General features: G+C 38.8%; 1 protein-coding gene and 1 long non-coding RNA gene across 2 annotated transcripts; both read right to left on the reverse strand.

The window, feature by feature from the left end:
* Nucleotides 1–1,677: 1,677 nt before the first annotated feature.
* On the reverse strand, nucleotides 1,678–2,630 carry LOC143846959 (uncharacterized). The gene is made up of 2 exons (XR_013234889.1): nucleotides 2,062–2,630; nucleotides 1,678–1,973 (listed from the first exon to the last, which is right to left on the reverse strand). It is a non-coding gene; the product is annotated as an uncharacterized LOC143846959 (long non-coding RNA).
* Nucleotides 2,631–9,445: 6,815 nt separating this feature from the next.
* LOC143846712 (ent-kaurenoic acid oxidase 1-like) lies at nucleotides 9,446–17,215 on the reverse strand. The gene is made up of 9 exons (XM_077355231.1): nucleotides 16,808–17,215; nucleotides 15,368–15,692; nucleotides 13,982–14,131; nucleotides 12,972–13,232; nucleotides 12,764–12,847; nucleotides 12,575–12,653; nucleotides 12,397–12,503; nucleotides 9,844–9,962; nucleotides 9,446–9,743 (listed from the first exon to the last, which is right to left on the reverse strand). Exons 1-9 carry the CDS (start codon nucleotides 17,044–17,046, stop codon nucleotides 9,653–9,655), a joined length of 1,455 nt encoding a protein of 484 aa, XP_077211346.1. The 5' UTR covers nucleotides 17,047–17,215; the 3' UTR covers nucleotides 9,446–9,652.
* Nucleotides 17,216–18,765: the final 1,550 nt, after the last annotated feature.

Here is an 18,765-nt window from a genome sequence, read left to right on the forward strand (position 1 = left end):
TGGTCCCTCCTGGAGTGCGGGTTTTTTGATTGACAACTTTACAAGGCAAGATTCTTACAATGGACCATCTTTGTAACCACCAGATGTGGATCATAAATCACTATCCTTTATGTGTAAGGGATGCGCAAACTGTCAATCACTTGCTCATTTACTGTCCGTTTACTAGGTATGTTTGGATGTTTGGTGCCGCATTCTTTGAAATTTGAGATGTCATGGCTTTTCCCTTATCGCCTGGCAGATCTTATGGAAAGCTGGTACTCAGTACCTTGGCCTTCGAAAGGAAGGATTATATGGAGATCGGCCACTATATGATTTCTATGGAAGGAAAGATGCTAGATTGTTTAAAAGTCTCTCCAAAGGCCCTCCATTCATTTACACAAAGATTATTTCCATTGTGATTTCCTGGGTGAGATTCTCTAATCTTTCAAGTAATATTATTCTTCCTCTGATCTTAACAGGTGCAGGATGGAGATACGTTCGGAGTCAGAAAACGTGGAGGTCGTTTCTCCTTGGGTACCATCCGACCTAGGTTGGCTCAAGCTAAATTTTGACGAGTCAAGCCTTAGTAATCTCGGGCTGGCAGGTGTGGGAGGCCTCCTTATAGATGAAGGCAGAGAGACTAAATGGGCTTTTTTCTGGTCCAATTGGGGTTAAAGACTCTAGTGAGGTAGAACATAGAGGGATCATCAGGGCATTAGCTAGGATAGTTGAGGATAACCTTTTGGAGAGGTTAATAGTGGAGGGTGACTCTTTAAATGCCATTAGATGGATGGACGGTAGTCACTGCCATCCTTGGAGATTCGTGTAGAATTGATCGATGAGATTCATGACCACATAGATGGTCATCCTTTGAAGTTCTGTATTTTCTTTTAGGGAAATGTTGTCAGTACTACAGTAGTTTGATGATCACACTCCTCACTTTATTAAAAGTATGGTATGGCCCTCACCATAGGATGATCCAAACCGTCCATTAGATGAGCCACAGCCTAAATAGGTTGTGCCCCAAAAATCATTTCCATAGGTTGATCCTAACCCTCCGATCTATAGAGGGACTGAATGTTAGAGGGTTGATCCTAACCCTCTATGGATCGGAGGGCTAGGATCAACTTATGGAAATGACTTTTGGGGCACAACCTATTTACGCTGTGGCCCATCTAATGGACGGTTTGGATCATCCTATGGTGCAGGCCATACCGTACTTTTAATAAAGTGAGGAGTGCAATCATCAAAATACATTAGTGCTGATAACATTTCCCTTCTTTTATTGTTTCTCCTCGATTTGTATTTTTGACCATCTTGGTCTTGGAGTTTTTTCTCTCTGTTTTAACATAATTACTACCATTTCAAAAAAGGAAAAAAGAAAAAAAAAAAGACTTCTTATCTTTTAGATAACCCATTTGTTAGAACACCTATAGCAAATATATATATGTGTGTGTGTGTGTGAGGAAATGGTTCCTGCAAACGTGTGCAGGTAAGTTACCTGCACACGTTTGCAAAAGCAGTGTGGGGGCCACTTTTTTTTGGGGGATCAAAACCATTCATTTGGAAGGCCCTTCCATGGATAAGGCGTGGCCCAAAAATCAGCCCCATTGGATTGTCCTAACCCAATCAAAGAGAGGGGAGGGGGACAGACACTGTGAAGATGCAGTTATATCCATAATCTGATAAGAATTCTAATAGATGAGCCATTTGTGAAAACATCAATAATAAGTGGCCATATTACATTCATAGCAAACAAGAAACAAAGGAACAACCCACTCTACTACTAATATTAGTACCAACTTGTGAATAGCCATTTATTCATCTATATTGCCATCAACCAACTTTCAATAAATTTAGTATCACATGGGGTCATGGCAGATTGTTTTGGGTTTCAATTGGAGCAGCACAACAACTACTGCAGCATCTTCCTGGTGGGGGAGGGGTGCAACAAACGCATGCAGGGCAAAATGGCCCTCCTCCTCCAACAATCTCTGCAATAATAAACATAGAAATCTACTCAGTCCCCATTAAGAGGCAGAAGTTAAAGAAAAAGATGAAAAAAAAGAAAGACTGACTGACCTTGGGTGAAGCGAGCTGCTTCTGATGGGAGAGAAGACAAGACCAGAGAGATTAAAAGGAGAGTAACCATCATAGACATTGTAGAGGTGGTTGCCATCTTCACAGAGAATTGAACTAGACGTGTAAAACAATTTGTCCAAGAGATGGTGTAACAATTATCAATATATATAGGATTTTCAGTCTCTGTACTTTTTTGAATTGAAAACCAAACAGACAAAGTTGGGTCAAACATATCTGCCTCTGCTTTCCCAACTGCTAATCTTATGGGGCAGAAGATTGTAACTCCTTGGGCCAGTGCTCCACTCCGCGTTTTTATGGTTCCCTTTGATCTCTGCCAATGGAAAAATCTTCATAATCCTCAGTCTCCTCGTACCATTTTTTTCTTTCCATTGAAAGTCAGATATAAATGTTGTACAACTTGCAATCTTCCCCCTTTGGTCAAGAACAGTGTGCTGATCTTGAAATTGTGGGTTAAGATGGCTGATATTTTGGGCGGAGGAAAATCACTTGGTTTTGACCGCCGGATAATGGTCCCATGTTGAAAAAATGATCTAACTGCTCATCCTCCACTTGGCATGAGATTGGTCAATCTAGTATGGTCTTGATCACCCACGCTCACATTCCATTAATGGAAACAAACACTAGATGCTGAAAACACTAATTTTTCATCTTTTATTTCTTATGTTTACGCTAAATCTTGATAAATAAATAAATAAGTTGTACTAAAATAGAAAATTTGACATGTTCAAACCTCAAAGAATATGTCCAAGGCCTGCAGATGTAGAGAAACGCTAAATTTCAATTTTATAATTAGAGAAGTGTTAGCTGTAGATGCAAGGCCTGCAGACATACTCCAAATATCTATTTGTATTTAGTAGAAGGCCCTTTAACCATCAGGGCTGTTCTTCGAAAATTAGGGTTTGTCCAAGCCCAGCAAAAGGCCTAAGGATATAACCAACGAGAAGATGCATCATGTTACGGTCCTGAGTGGGGCCCACCTAGGACAGGCCCTTGCCTAATGCGTTCCATCATCTCTGGAGGTTTTGGCGTATTGGTAAGGTACCTAACACATCAACCCGATCCGATCCAACCCAATGTTGACCCATTCAACCCAACTCAGCCTGACCATTGAGGCCTTATCAAGTGGCAAGAGAGGGTTAAGAAGGATGGGAGTCAGAGAGACTTGAGAGGGTGAGGAGTGGCTAACAAATAGGATAAAAATAAAACGTATTTTGAGTGGAGATTTTTTCCCTTGTTTTTCAGCCTTTTCTTGCCCTCTCCTCAGCCAGTCCCTATCAGGTCTCTTTCTCTACCACCTTCCCTCACCATAGGGTAAACTAATATTACATGGAAAAAAAATTCATGGCTGCCAAACCTGGCCTAAGTTTAAAAATAAAGACTACAATATTGTTGCATAATATTTCGACTGTTGAATTCTGGTTGAGATAGCAAATAGCTAAGAATTTTGCAAAGAGGATGCTAAGTTGCTGAAGTCGTATTGAACTTAAGATTTCTGAATCCAAAACTGAATTTGTCGCTTACAAATCCTCAAGGTTTAGTTGTTGACGCTACTTTCGAATAGATAAAATGAAAGGGTAGATCTCAAGGGTAGATAAAATGGCAGGTTTTGCCACAGTGAGCTCAGCTGCTCTCAGATCTCAAAGGTTAAATCTTACTGTAGAAGCAACAATGGATGGATATGCTATGGATTTTAGGCCTGAGTTCTGAAGTATCTACATCGATCAAAGCTCGGTTCAGTTAAAATCTGAACTGCTTCAGCTTCGACTTATCATTCAAGCTCTATCCATGATTGATGCAAAGAGCAGAGGAAAACTCGGCAGAATCTTGGATGGATATGCCCAAGCAATACGCTACAGGTCTTAAATTCTTTATTTCTTTCACCGCCCCTTAGGCAACCCTGCAAGCGGTTCATCAATGTGGGTCGACGTCTCAGTCTCTACCTCTTTCTTCTTGCTACTAGCATCATCATGTAGTGCAGAGGAAGAGATAACTCTGCGGTTTTGCTGTTCAGATAGCCGCCATCTCTAGTGCAGCCCCCATTTTTCGATTCGTAGCCTTTTGTTCCAAAATCGTCAGCCTCTCATGTCTTCTATACAAGCCTTCATTTCATTCCACTGACCAGTCTCGCACTCTCTGTGGCAGGCTTCTTCCTCATGCTTCTGTGGACATGCTTTGGGTGCAAATTCACTAGTGAATTGATCATGTACCTCTAGCTTAACCCAAGACAGGTGTGAATAATAAATGAAAACGTAGTAAAATAAAAAGAGGATTGCATTTACAAAAGAAGTGCCAAAATGATCTTCCTGTTCTTATGGACTACCAGTGTGTAACAAACTTTAAAAGAGCATTTCACTAAAAAAGGAAGAAATAAAATGCACATGCATTTTCGTACAAGAAAGGGAGCTTCACTTTTGTTTTCTCAAGTACAGGTGACAAAGAAGCTGAAATCAATGGAATTTCTCAGATTCTATGGAATGCAATCTCAGCTCCATCCACTGGTGTTGGATGAGGAAGGTACTTTATCTTTGCTTCTGGATTGATAAGTTCCCACCTTGAGAGAGCACCAAATAGAGTAAAACTTCAATATCATTTTTTTGATTCATGTAATGTACAGCAAGCACTGGGTTGAGGTGGATGTGAAGGGATTTTACCTGTAGCCTATGGTGAGATGGTAAAGAAAGATGGAGAGCTGTATCCGAACCAGCATGTTTCCTGGACAAAGCCTCTTCCCACCACCAAACACTAAGTATGTCCCGGGCTTCGCAGGTTCCTGCAAAAACAGTAGAAGAAATCCTTCCAAATCAGCAACTCAGTGACACCCAGAGAAAAATCATATCCTGAATGATCTTAGTTACATGAGATTTGGAACAGTCCCCACTAAGAATCAATGTCTAATGACTCTGATCTACAATTTACAAGAATCAAGAAGGGCTCATTTGTATTGGGTTTCTCCATAGTAGCAAATGTCACTGATATTCTGATAGAGGATTGAGATATTATCTGAGTTGTTATATGATAGGTGCACATATTTTTCTTGTGAGGGCAAAAGAACAATTGAGGGCAATTTGTGCAATAATTCAATATATGTTGCCTGATTCATTAGTTCGTTTGGTTCGGGTTCAGGTTTATGGTCCACAGTTCGAAAATTTTATACTAGCCCGGTTCATTATGGGTGGGCTTCTTTGGTTAACTTCTATTTGCTAGTTTGGTACGCTCTTGCCTCTTCTTTGATTATATTTAAGAAGACTGATTAAATCCTTCTCAAATGTCTATCGTCATGGGAGGTGAGAAGTAGATACTAAAGTGGATGGCGAAGAATCTATACAAAAGCTGAACATATAGAAATTGGAAGTCAAAATTGGGTATTAAACTGGGTATCTTTCATGCCGGTTTGTAATTCACTAGTTTTGGCATATGATCGTGAACGGTATTACGAACTAGTTCATGCACACTGCTTCACAATACAACGTGACAATAGACGAACTGGTAACATAGATTCAAATAATATACGTTATAGGCTTTGCTGTGCATGGGCCATGAACCCAATTTCTCCTCTGGCGGACTATGCTGATCCTTAGATTGTGCATTTTATTTATGTAGTTTTCTTTCGTTTTAAAAATTCTCATTTCTTTTCAAAATGTTTCTTTTTTCATATGATGTTATCTGGATAATACCCAGAAATGCTCAAAAAAGTTAATATCTCACGAGAAATACTCAAGCAAGATCTTTGTCAGTATGGTTTCACTTTTCACAATATCATGTTGTTAAGACGAGTTTATCATTAAAAAAATGTTGTTAATGTGAGTTTTTGGATCAAATCATCTCATAATTAACTTGGCGTTAGAATCAAACCATACAACAGCTAAAAGAGACATATGTATATAAAATAAAAACTCCATTATCATATTAAAGAGCAATTAGTCAAGCTCATGGACAATCTATCTAGAAACAATGAAAGCTGCATGAAGGACTGGAATATCATATATTGTTTGAAAAAAGAAAAAGCAATGCTAAATTGCAGGTCTTGGTACAATTCTCCTTCTAAAGACATCCAAGAAAATGATCATGCAACACATGGGGTCACGGCTGCTTGTTCATGCTTTGGATGGAACCATTACAACAACTGCAGCAGCTTCCTGCTGGAGGAGTGCTACAACAAACTCACGCAGGGCATATTTGTGGCCTTCCTCCTATAGGCATTACAACAATCTCTGTAATAACAAACACAAAAAATTACTCAGTCATCATTAAGAAGAAGCAGAATATGATGAAGATGAAGAAAGAAAGACCTTGCATAAAGCAAGCTGCTTCTGATGAGGGAGCAGGAGAGAAGACCAGACAGATGAAGAGGAGGGTAACCATCATAGAGATTGTAGAGCTGGATGCCATCTTCCTCACACAGAGAATTGAACTAGACTTTGTAGATTTGTACAAGAGGGTGAAACAAATATAAGGGTGTAACAATTATCAACATATATAGGATTATCTGTCTCTGGACTTATTTGAATTGAAAATCAAATGTACCAAGTTGCGTCAAACATATTTGCCTTGGCTTTCTCAACTGCACATATCTGCCTTGGCTTTCCCGACCACTAATCGTATGCGGCGTAAGATTGGTATACACTTTAGACCAGTGATCCACTCTTTCCATTGGTGGATTATCGTGGGACCCGCCTCCACTTTTATGGGTCCCTTTTGATTTCTGCTAATGGAAAAATCTTTATAATCCTCAGAAATGAACCTTTTTGTATTTCTATTGAAAGTCGGTTATAAATGTTGTACAACTTGCAATCTTCCCTTGGTCAAGAACAGTGTTCTGATCTTGAAATTGTGGGTTAAGACGGCTGATATTTTAGGAGGAAGAAGATCGCTTGGTTTCGAGTCTTTCGACCCTCGGATAACGGTCCCATGTTGGAAAAAATGATCCTAACCACTCATCATCCAATCAGTTGTGAGACTGGTCAATCTAGTATGGTCTTGATCACGCACACTTACATTCCATTTATGGAACCAAACACTAGAAGTCTAAAAATACTAATTTTTAATCTTTTATTTCTTATGTCTACCCAAATCTTGATAAATAAATAAATGAATAAATAAGTCATACTAGAGTAGAAAATTAGACAGTTTCAAACCTCAAAGACCATGTCCAAGGCCTGCAGATGTAGTGAAACGCTAAATTTCATTTTATAATTAGAGAAATGCTAGCTGTAGATGCAAGGCCTGCAGATACACTCCAAACATGTGCTCATATTTAGTAAAAGGCCCTTTAACCATCAAGTTTGTTCTTAGAAAATTAGGGTTTGTCCAAACCCAACAAAAGGCCTAATCAAGTGGCAAGAGAGGGGGGTAAGAAGGGTGGGAGAAGGAGAGACTTGAGAGGGTGACAAGTGGCTAAAAATTAGGATAAAAATAAAATGTATTTTGGGTGGATTTTTTTTTTTCCTTGTTTTTCAGCCTTTTATTGCCTTGTCCTCAGCCAGTCACTCTCAGGCCTCTTTCTCTACCACCTTTCCTCACCATTGCGTAAACTAATATTCCATGGAAAAATAAATTCATGTCTGCCAAACATGGCCCAATTTTAAAAATAAAGACTACAGTATTGGTTGCATACTATTTCATAAATAAAGGGTATCATGCATCTGGTCATTTTTTTTTTTGGTAGGCCCAGAAGTTCACTAATGGATAACTAATTTGTTGAGGAGGCTAAGTTGCTGAAGAGCCTGAAGTCATAATGAACTTTAAATTTCTGAATCCAAAAATGAATTTGTGGCTCACAAATCCTCAAGGTTAAGCTGTTGAAGCTACTTTCCAGTAACATGACAGGTATTAGCACAGTGAGCTCAGCTGCTCTCAGATCACATAGGTAGATAAAATGGCAGGCATTACCACAGTGAGCTAAGCTGCTATCAGATCTCCAAGGATAAATGTCACAGTAGCATGAACAATGGATGGATATGCTATGGATTTTAGGCCTGAGTTCTTAAGTCTCTATGTTGATCAAAGTATGGATGGATATGCTGTGGATTTTAGGCCTGAGTTCTTAAATCTCTATGTTGATCAAAGTTTGGGTCAGTTAAAATCTCAACTGCTTCGGCTTCAACTATCATTCAAGTTCTATCTGTGACTGATACAAAGAGCGGAGAAAAACTCAGCTCAATCTTGGATGGATATGGACCATTTTCTGCTTCGTAGCCTTTTACCAATATCATTAGCCTCATGTCTTCTTTTCATTCCACCGTCTAGTCTCGTACTCTCTGTGGCGGGCTTCTTCCTCACGCTTCTGTTTATAGGCTTTGGGTTAAAATTCACTCATGAATTGATCACGTACCTTGAGCTTAACCAAGGCCGGTCTTATTTCATCATTATTCTGTGAATACGTCAGATGATATTGCCACCTGTCCTGCTTACTCTCTCAGATAGTGTGCAACTTCTCATGTTTTGGGGTAAATGGCTGGTGAGGTAGAAGTGTAGAACCAATGTTTTAAAATGCAGATGTGGGTCAAAACGAGGCCGAAGAAAATCCCAGTCGACTTGGCATGACACAGCCGAGTATTCTGTTGACGCAGTCATAACCTGGGAGAATCAAGAGAATTTTTAATGATTTTGTAGGACAAAATGCGGAATTCAACCTAGGTAAAAGGTAGTCAACTCGAGGGAGTCCAAGATGACGAGGGGGAGTTTTAAAACTATGGGCAGAAGAATTGACTTACGGGGTACTTTCGACTACCAGCACAACTATCATCTTTCCATCGGGGATAAAACATTAGTTTAGCCTCTATTTATCGTCACCGGAACAGACCCCAAGGAAAACAACCTTGTACAGAATGGACCTACTGCTATGTGGACGGTCATCAGGCCCATGAAAATTAATATTCATCGCAAGTCTGGCCTGTTTCCTTTCATCCCATTCTGATCACCATATGATTCTTGACCATCAATCAAGCATGATGGAAAAGATGTCATAAAGATATCTTTGAACTGTTGATTTTTGCACACTTTAATCTTGCGAATGAGATCTCAGTTTAGCATCAGACCTGACCTAAACCCACTGGATCATAGTCGAGATGTGATGGCCAATCGGATCAAATGCTTTATCACCAGGCATACAAGTCATGTTTGCATTAGATCATGGCAGATTCTGTTCATCATGACAAGAATGTCTTCCCTTTATTTTTGAATGATACAAGAATGTCTTCCTATAAGTTCTCTTTTCATATAGCAAAGAAAAAAATCGCAATTATAGAGATGAAACATTCAAAAAAAAAAAAAAAAAACTTCTCTGTTTATGGAGTAAACACTGCCCAACTTTAACTCTTAATACAATTCCAAAGAAAGCTGTGAATCATAAATGACAAAGGTGTAAAATAAAAGGCGGATTACATTTACAAAAGGAGTGCCAAAATGATCCTCCTGTTCTTATGGACTACTAGTATGTAACATACCTTAAGAGAGCATTTCACTAAAAAAGGAAGGAATAAAATGCACATACATTTTAGTACTAGAAAGAGAGCTTCTCTTTTGTTTTCTCAAGTACAGGTGACAAAGAAGCAGAAATCAACGGAATTTCTCAGATTCTATGGAATGCAATCTCAGCTCCATCCACTGGTGTTGGATGAGGAAGGTACTTTATCTTTGCTTCTGGATTGATAAGTTCCCACCTTGAGAGAGCACCAAATAGAGTAAAATTTCAATATCATTTTTTTGTTTCATGTAATGTAAAGCAAGCACTGGGTTGAGGTGGATGTGAAGGGATTTTACCTGTAGCCTATAGTGAGATGGTAAAGAAAGATGGAGAGCTGTATCTGAACCAGCATGTTTCCTGGACAAAGCCTCCACCCACGACCAAACACTAGGTATGTCCCGGGCTTTGCAGGTTCCTGCAAAAACAGTAGTAGAAATCCTCCCAAATCAATAAGTCAGTGACACCCAGAGAAATATTATATCCTGGATTGTCTTAGTTACATCAGATTGGGAACAATCCCCACTAGGAATCAATGTCTGATGACTCTGATCTACAATTTACAAGAATCAAGAAGGGCTCATTTGTATTGGGGGGTCTCCATAGTACCAAATGTAACTGATATTCTGATAGAGGATTGAGATATTATCTGAGGAGTTATATGATAGATGCACATATTTTTACTTGTGCAGGCAAAAGAACAATTGAGGGCAATTTGTGCAATAATTCAATATATGCTGCCTGATTCATTAGTTCGCCTGGTTCAGGTTCAGGTTCAGGTTTATGGTTCATGGTTCAAAACTTTTATATTAGCCCGGTTCGTTACGGGTGGGTTTCTTTGGTTACCTTCTATTTTCTAGTTTGATACGCTCTTGCCTCTTCTTTGATTATATTTAAGAAGACTATTTAAATCCTTCTCAAATGTCTATCCCCATGGGAGGTGAGAAGCAGATACTAAATTGGATGGCGAAGAGTCTATACAAAAGCTAAAAATATAGAAATTGAAAGTCAAAATTGGGTATCTTCATGCGGGTTTGTAATTCACTAGTTTTGGCATATTATCGTGAGCTGTATTACGAACTGGTTCATGCACACTGCTTTGCAATACAAAGTGACAGTATGCGAACTGGTAACATAGATTCAAATAATATATGTTCTAGGCTTTGCTATGGATGGGCCATGAACCCAATTTCTCCTCTGGCGGACTATGCTGATCCTTAGATTGTTCATTTTATTTATGTAATTTTCTTTCGTTTTAAAAATTCTCAGTTCTTTTCAAAATGTTTCTTTTTTTATATGATGTTATCTGGATAATATACCAAGAAAACGCTAAAAAAGTTATTATCGTACGAGAAATACTCAAGCAAGATCTTTGTCACTATGGTTTCACTTTTCACAATATCATTTTGTTATCATTCAAAAAAAATTGTTGTCAATGTGAGTTTTTGGATCAAATCATCTTATAATTAACTTGGATTTAGTATCAAACCATCCAACAACTAGGAGAGACATATGAAATTAAAATAAAAACTCCATTGTCATCATATTAAAGAGAAATTAGTCAAGCTCATGGACAATCTATCTAGAAACAATGAAAGGTGCATAAGGACTGGAATATCGGATATTGTTTGAAAAAAAGAAAAAGCAATGCTAAATTGCAGGTCTTGGTACAATTCTCCTTCTAAAGACATCCAAGAAAATGATCATGTAAGAATTTGTAAATCAAAATTTATGATGCCTTAGAAAGTGAAATGTCTCTATATGTTTTTTAGTATCATTAGTGCTAGGTTGTGCTAATCCGAGAGTGATGAGAAATACCATGTCGTAGGTGTTAGAGATTTCCGTGTTATTCAAAAGTCTTATGGGGAATATCATGTTGCAGGTTGTGCTATCAAAGAGTCTTTTGAGGAATACTAGGTTGTAGGTTTTGTTATCCAAGAGTATATGAAATACAATAAATTGGTTAATAAATATTTTGGAAAAGTAAAAAGATTTAGGAGTTTAAGAGTTTTTATGCCTATAAATATGTAGTATCTATGAGCCAAAGAAAAAGAAGAGCAACAAGAGCAACTTGTATAAGTCTACTTCAAGGGGAAAAACATATAACTTGGAAGTTATTATGTTATATAAAAGTGTTCTTTTTTTTAATGGTAAAAATATCATTAATGAAATAGAGAAAAAACAAAGTACAGAGCCGACCGAGAAGGTCGACCCATGAGGGGCAATACAAGAGCAATAGGATACAACTAGATAATAAACCCTTGAGGGGGAAGGAAATCAAAAAGCCCCAACTCGTTCCTTCCCACCCCATCTCTAGCTAGTTTGTCCGCCTCGGCATTTGCATATCCTTTGACATGATGAAAAGCCACTCTCAAAGTTCAAACCTCCAATCCGGTCCCTAATCTCATCAATCCAAGCAGAGGATCTCCAAGGAAAAGACTTCCTTCCCTTGAGCCACCCTATAACGTTAAGCTAATCCCCCTCCATAATATAAAATTGTTCTTTTGGTATCCATTTTTGCTTTGGGTGAAGCTCTACGCAAGTCTCTTGATCATGTTTCTCCTTAGCTCAATAGTATGGTTTTCTGTTAGAAAGTTGCATACATTATGAGTACAACTATCCATATTTTTTGAGTGAACAGATCCAAGGAGATTTAATTGGAACTCCTAGAGACAGATAACAAAGATACTACATTTCTCCATGAAAGAAATATTTCGCATAGTTGTTGCATCGCAATAATTAGGCATTAAGTTTTTGTAATACAGCCCCTTGGGAACAAATAATTCTTCTGGTGTGTTTAGCAAACACAAAAAATAGAAAGAAAAAAGAATATAGGAAGCATTTGTACTTACATTCCATCTATCAGGATTAAAATTAAAAGGATCATCGAAGTTATTAGGATCTGTATGTAGGTGACGGAGCCATACAGCAACCCTCCAATCTTTTGGTAATCTGTAACCTGCAAATTAAAAATAAGTTTGTTACCTGTCGGTATCATCAAATGATGAATTTGTTATCTCATTTCCCTACCTCTGTAATCGACATCCTTGGCTACCCGTCGGAATACCACCGGAGAAACATTAGCCATTCTTATAATTTCTTCGACGACCTATTCACACAACGAAGAGAGGAAGCCATTGATAAACTCTTGTTTACCCAGCAAGCAAAATGAGAAAAAGAAAAATAAGAAGAGAGATGAAATGGGATGACATTTCATACCTTGGGTGTGTATTTCATTGTTTTAATATCTCCCATGGTAATGAAGGCCCCTTTTTTTTGCTCACTAATCTCCATGTGTTCTTCCTGCAACATGAGTAGAGATGTTTGAATTCTATTGAAAAACAAACGTGTTTTTAACTTTTATTTCCCCTCTTATATTTGGGTGGAGTTATGGAAATATAAGGAAGTGTGCTTGTAGGAAGAGTACTCGAAGGCGTCCGAGCACGTCTGGCGATTTGGCGAGGTAGTACAGAGACCACATTATTGCAACGGCAGTGGATTGGTAGCCTCCCACGATGAGGGCGATGATGTTATCGAGCACCTCTTCATCAAGCAATTGCTTTCCTTGTTCATCCCTGATCTGCATCAGACCATCCATCAGATCATTTGCGTTCCCACTTGCAACATTTCCTCTTTGCTTTCTCTTCTCTAGTTCAGTTCTGAAAACTGCCTCCAATTTCCGCCGGCACTGCCATGGAAGTTTCTTATCAATAATGTGTACTGCTGCAAAACCAGAGTCAACCAAGCATAATTTTGTAGAAAATTTAGTTTGCTTCCTTATTTAAGAATGGATTAAAAGGAGACCCAAGTATATTAAACCCATGAAGTTCCTGAGGAATCAGAAAGGAATATCACAACATGCCATTTTGGTTAATCCAAAGCTTTGGGTCCCTTTCTCTTTTAGAGAGTTTGTTATAGTTTTCTCTCATTTTAGTTTCTTGCTCATAAATTTCTGCTTACCCAACAGAAGGAAAGCATAGATAAATGCTGTGGCTAACCTTCTATACGTATTTTTTTTCTCAACTCAACTAAGCCTTTGTCCCACTAGTTGGAGTCTGCTGATGAATCCTTTAGAAAATTTTCATGAAGAAGGTGAAAGAAAAAAAACACAAATCTCTTAAATGCATTATTGTTCTCATAGAGATATTTAGAAAATGATAAGCAAGCAAATAATATATTTCATTGAAATATTTTATCCATTAGCTGTGGTTTGGAATTTTGGATTGCAAGAAAAACATTTCTGACAGAAATTTTTTATTGGGTGAATTTTTGCACTATTTAGAGGGAAATGATATGATTGTGGTTAATTTAGAGGGACATTATAACAAATTGAAGGTTCCCTCTAAGTAAAAAAATGAATAGGGTCGGTTGAAGTTATCTTTTCCTTTTTGTTAGCAAATTTTAGAAATTTTTTTCTGTTCCAAACTTGAATCTCACCTTGAGGGCGTAGTGATATGCAGTGCCAGGAATGTTGAATGGTTGTGCTCTGTAACCTGAAAGCAAGCCTCTGAAGCATTTTTCAACCTCATCTAAAAGCGGTCCTGGCTCTAAACTGACAAACATGTTGCATATGTTCTGAAATGTCACCTGAAATTAAATATGATGAATGCTATAAGTCCAAGAAAGTCGTTTATATTTATGCCATTTGCATCTAAATTGAGTCCGATTTGTGGTCCATTAAGACATTTTCTCTTGTAAGAGGTGAAAACCGTTTATCTAGTGCTTGATGGTAACACAAGACAAACAAAATAGATAAATTAGATGGAAATAGAAGTAGAACACAAGAAACATATATAGTTTATTATGTTATATGACAAGGATTACAATAGTACAAGATATCCAAAAGGCCACTCTCAAATTCACCACTCTTCTTGGGTTCTGTTTAATAGACCGCTAGGTTTAAAAATCAAACTAAAATTGACTGATCATCCAAAGGAAACACGAGGGAATTAGGCGGATGTATTTCTAGGAATGCCAATGCAGGTATCCTTATGACATACACCCACTACCCATTGGTTGAAAGTCTTTTAGATGTATTTCTAGGAATGCCAATGCAGGTATCCTTATGACATACACCCACTACCCATTGGTTGAAAGTCTTTTAGATGTATTTCTAGGAATGCCAATGCAGGTATCCTTATGACATACACCCACTACCCATTGGTTGAAAGTCTTTTAGATGTATTTCTAGGAATGCCAATGCAGGTATCCTTATGACATACACCCACTACCCATTGGTTGAAAGTCTTTTAGATGTATTTCTAGGAATGCCAATGCAGGTATCCTTATGACATACACCCACTACCCATTGGTTGAAAGTCTTTTAGATTTATAATAGCAACAAAGTTGTAAAAGTCAAAGGCATTAAATGCACTTTGGCAACTTTCAACCAATGGGGGCGCCTTTCACCTTATTTATGCGAGGGCGCCCTTCAGTTTAGACTACCTCAGAAAGAATCCTAAAAATGATTAAACATTAATCCAGTGTTTTTATGGGGGGAGAATGTTAATGTTAAAGTATAAAAGATTAAATAACGCCTTCTCCAACAGCTTATGCTTTTGGAGTAACTAGTAGTTTCACATGGTATCAAAACAAAGGTCCTGAATTCAAACCTCCTTGATGTAAAAAATCCACATGCAATGGTCATCCCATCATCCCAAAAGTGGGGCCACATGTGCCACGTGTAGGCCAACCCAAAGAAAGAAGGGCCACATGTGAGGGGGAGTGTTAAAGTATAAAAGATTAAATAACGCCTTCTCCAACCGCCTAAGCTTTTGGAGTAACTGGTAGTTTCACAGAGAAAGGTATGAAAGCATGGTTCACCTCCTTGGTTTCATCGGCTGCTATGATTGTACCCTTTTCAGCCCAAGAACAGAGGGAGGAGACAATGCGTGGCTGCACTGTGAGGGTGATTCGCTTGAGTGCCTCTGGCTTGTTAATTGTATTCAAAACAAAGCTCCTAAGCCTCGTATGGGATTCTCCATTTACTGTTACTATAGCGTTGGGACCGAGGAGCTCACCCGTCGGCCATTTGATCGGAAAAAGATCGCTAGATTGTAAGACGAACTTGTTCATGGCCGGAGAACAAGCTATGATTGTTGGATAGCCAAAGAGGTGGCTTCTATACACTCCTCCTCCATCTCCATATCTGTTCAATCCAAAGAGAGTGAAACAACCAATTAGTCTAAAAACTTAAGCTATTAAAGTGTTGGTGTTATTTAAGCATCTACACTTCAACATTCCCCCTCACGTGTGGCCTCTCTTTTTTGGGTTGATATACATATGTATTTCCAGTATGGGATTTGCTAGTGTCTACACCAGAAGCCATTTTGCATATGGTCAGTTGCATCTGACAGCAGCCACCTCGTGAATGAAGACAAAACATGCTGAAAAGTGAGCCTCTGTAGCTGATGTCAGATGCAACAGACCATCCACGAAATGACTTCTGCGATGGGTGCTAGCAAATCCCTTTTAGTATAAAGGAGGAGTTGGGTTTTGATTTAGGGTGCAAAGAAGGTTTTAAATTTCGGTTTCAGGGGTAGTTTCGGTCCTCACCAAAACCAAAGTAAAGTCTGGTTTCAGAACGTTTTGGTTTCTGTCCTCACCGAAATCCGAAATTTCAGTCCAAAATTTCGGATTTCGGCCGAAATTTAAAACCTTGGGTGCAACTCAGGCCTGGTTCAACCCGAAAAAATCACGGGTTGGGTACGGGTTGGGTTGGGTTGCATTTGAGTTGGGTCGGGTTCGAGTTCAGGTTTAGAAAGTTGAACCCAAGTTCGAATTTGGGACAGGTTGAGGTGTTGGGTTGACCCGACCCACATCAACACTTGACATTTAAATTTTTTTTACCAATTTTATGCTTTTATAGAACATAAAAACCTAAAGGAGAAAGATATCACCACAACCGGGTCAACCCGACCCAACCCGACCTGAATTGGGAAATCGGATCGAGTTCAGGTTGAGATATTAATTTTTCGGGTCAGGTAGTGTCGAATTCAAGTTGAGCGTTTAGAGTTTCAAGTTGGGTTTGGGTTTGGGTTGGCTTCAACCCGACCCAAGTTGCACCCTTATTTTTGATGTGTGACCCCTCTTTTTTGTGTTGGCAGTACTTTAATATCAAGGAGTTATTGGGTTTTGAAACCAGAGGCAACATGTGAAACAACCCATTACTCCAAAAGCTTAAGCTGTTAGTGTGTCATTTAATCATTTATACTTCAACAAAGAGACCCAGAAATTAAAATCAGTAGGACTGGAAAGACTGACCTTTGTCTTTTAGAGTTGATAAAATCATCTGGGCGACATACTATCTTGAAATACCAAAGGAAACTGAGCATTTCACCCATGAAGGGTAGACCCATGTGACCAGGTGGGAGCTTAGCACCATTAGATCGAGCTTTGATTGGAGCCAAGAACCACAACTCGTTCCAATACCAAAGGAGCCACACCAATAATGGGACAATTCCCAAAGCCAAAGCAGACCACCATGTAAACATACCTTCCATCTCTCTCTCTCTCTCTCTCTCTCTCTCTCTCTCTCTCTAGAGCTGAATTCCTTTAAATAAAATAAGTTTGTAGAGTGTATTGATTCCCAGTTTCGATTCCTCAAATCATCCTCAGTAAGTCGACGAACTGTCTGTGTCTCTAGGGATTATTGGAGTAGTTATCAATGATACATCAATCCAAAATATATATTTAAAGGGTGGAAATATCATTTCCTTTTTGTGTTAAGGACACATGGTTGGACGTTTTAAACACACCAAACCACTAAAACAAACAAATTGTAGTGTAAAGGGGGTGGCTAGGGAAGAAAGGGTACAGTGGGGCCAACTTTGTAGGATGTTTCAAACCGTTCATTTGTTGAGCCACAATTCAAATAGACCCTCCGATCTTTAGAGGGGTTTCGCATTATATAAACCTCTATAGATCGGAGAGTTAGGATCATCCTGTGGAGATGATATTCGGGCTACAGCCTATTTTGCTGTGGCCCAACAAATTAACGGGTTGGATCTTTCTATAAAGTGGGCCCAAGTATATTTTTGAAAAATACTGGACTTCATGTGCAGACGCCATTTAAAATCTTCTAGAATCATCCAATAACAGCGGGACCAAGGGAAATAGGATGGACTTGAGATGTCCAACAATATTGATGGACATGATCATGGTAGCATGACAATGAGCCCATGTCTTTCAGTCATTGTTTTCCATGACCTGATCATGGCCCGTTTCTTTTGACGTAGAATGGGTGTAAAACAAATTTTACGGCCATTGTTTTACCTAAAAATGGGCATACAATGTGTTTTGCACCAATTTTATGTCAAAAGAAACAGAGCCTTAGGGCACGTTTGGCTACCATGATTTTTATTTTTTTTAATGATAAATTGGTGTCTCCGAGTGGGGATGAGGGTGAAGTGGCTCAACCATGAATTGCCATTGATTTTTTGTTTTTGGACACTATTGAGGTGGAATTGTGGAAGAATATATATAGCCGCTAATGGATGAATGGGCTAGCATTCTTCGACCATGCCATACATGGATGTAAAATAATGGGCCGCATAACTTCAAAGCATGAGGTGTAAAATGGTGGCCCCCACCTTATGCATGCGCTTGGGTGGAGAGCGTGGGAGCCACTCAATATTAGGTTAAATGGTGGGTCCCACCCTGATGCATGGGATTGATTGGAGTTGGTGAAACCCAGCCTATCAAAACATTTGGGGTGTCAATGGATCCAGACATGCAGTCCGATGGACTATCCGAATCCGAAGTTTAATGGACATGACCTAGACAAACTACTAGGATCCATGGACATATTTCGTATCCTGATCATAGGATCCAAAAGAATTACCGATCGGATCCAGACAACTAATAAAAGCTCGTGGGACAATCCGAAATCCGATATAATTATATTATTTTACAAAGCTACCCTTCAATTTTTATATCATTAAGTATTATTCCAAGGGTATTTTAGTAAAACTAAGCCATATCTATTTTTCAAGCGATTTCTATTTTCAATATTTTGTCATTCATCCGTCTCAAGTCTTGAGCGTCAGCTTCTTTTGTACCTTTTCTAACCGTCGACTTTAAGTTTCTAATCCAACGCGTTGTCCCCATTGCAGCCGTTGCCCTCTTTTGAGAATTTTAACTATGTACAACGTAAGTAGGATCTACTAGGACACTCCAATTTGAAACGGATCGTGACTGAGACATGGGATGTAGGATCCGAA

This window comes from Tasmannia lanceolata, unplaced genomic scaffold (assembly GCF_043159265.1).
Source record: "Tasmannia lanceolata isolate RefF3 unplaced genomic scaffold, GAP_Taslan_0.1 ptg000015l, whole genome shotgun sequence".
NCBI classification, from domain to species: Eukaryota; Viridiplantae; Streptophyta; class Magnoliopsida; order Canellales; family Winteraceae; genus Tasmannia; species Tasmannia lanceolata.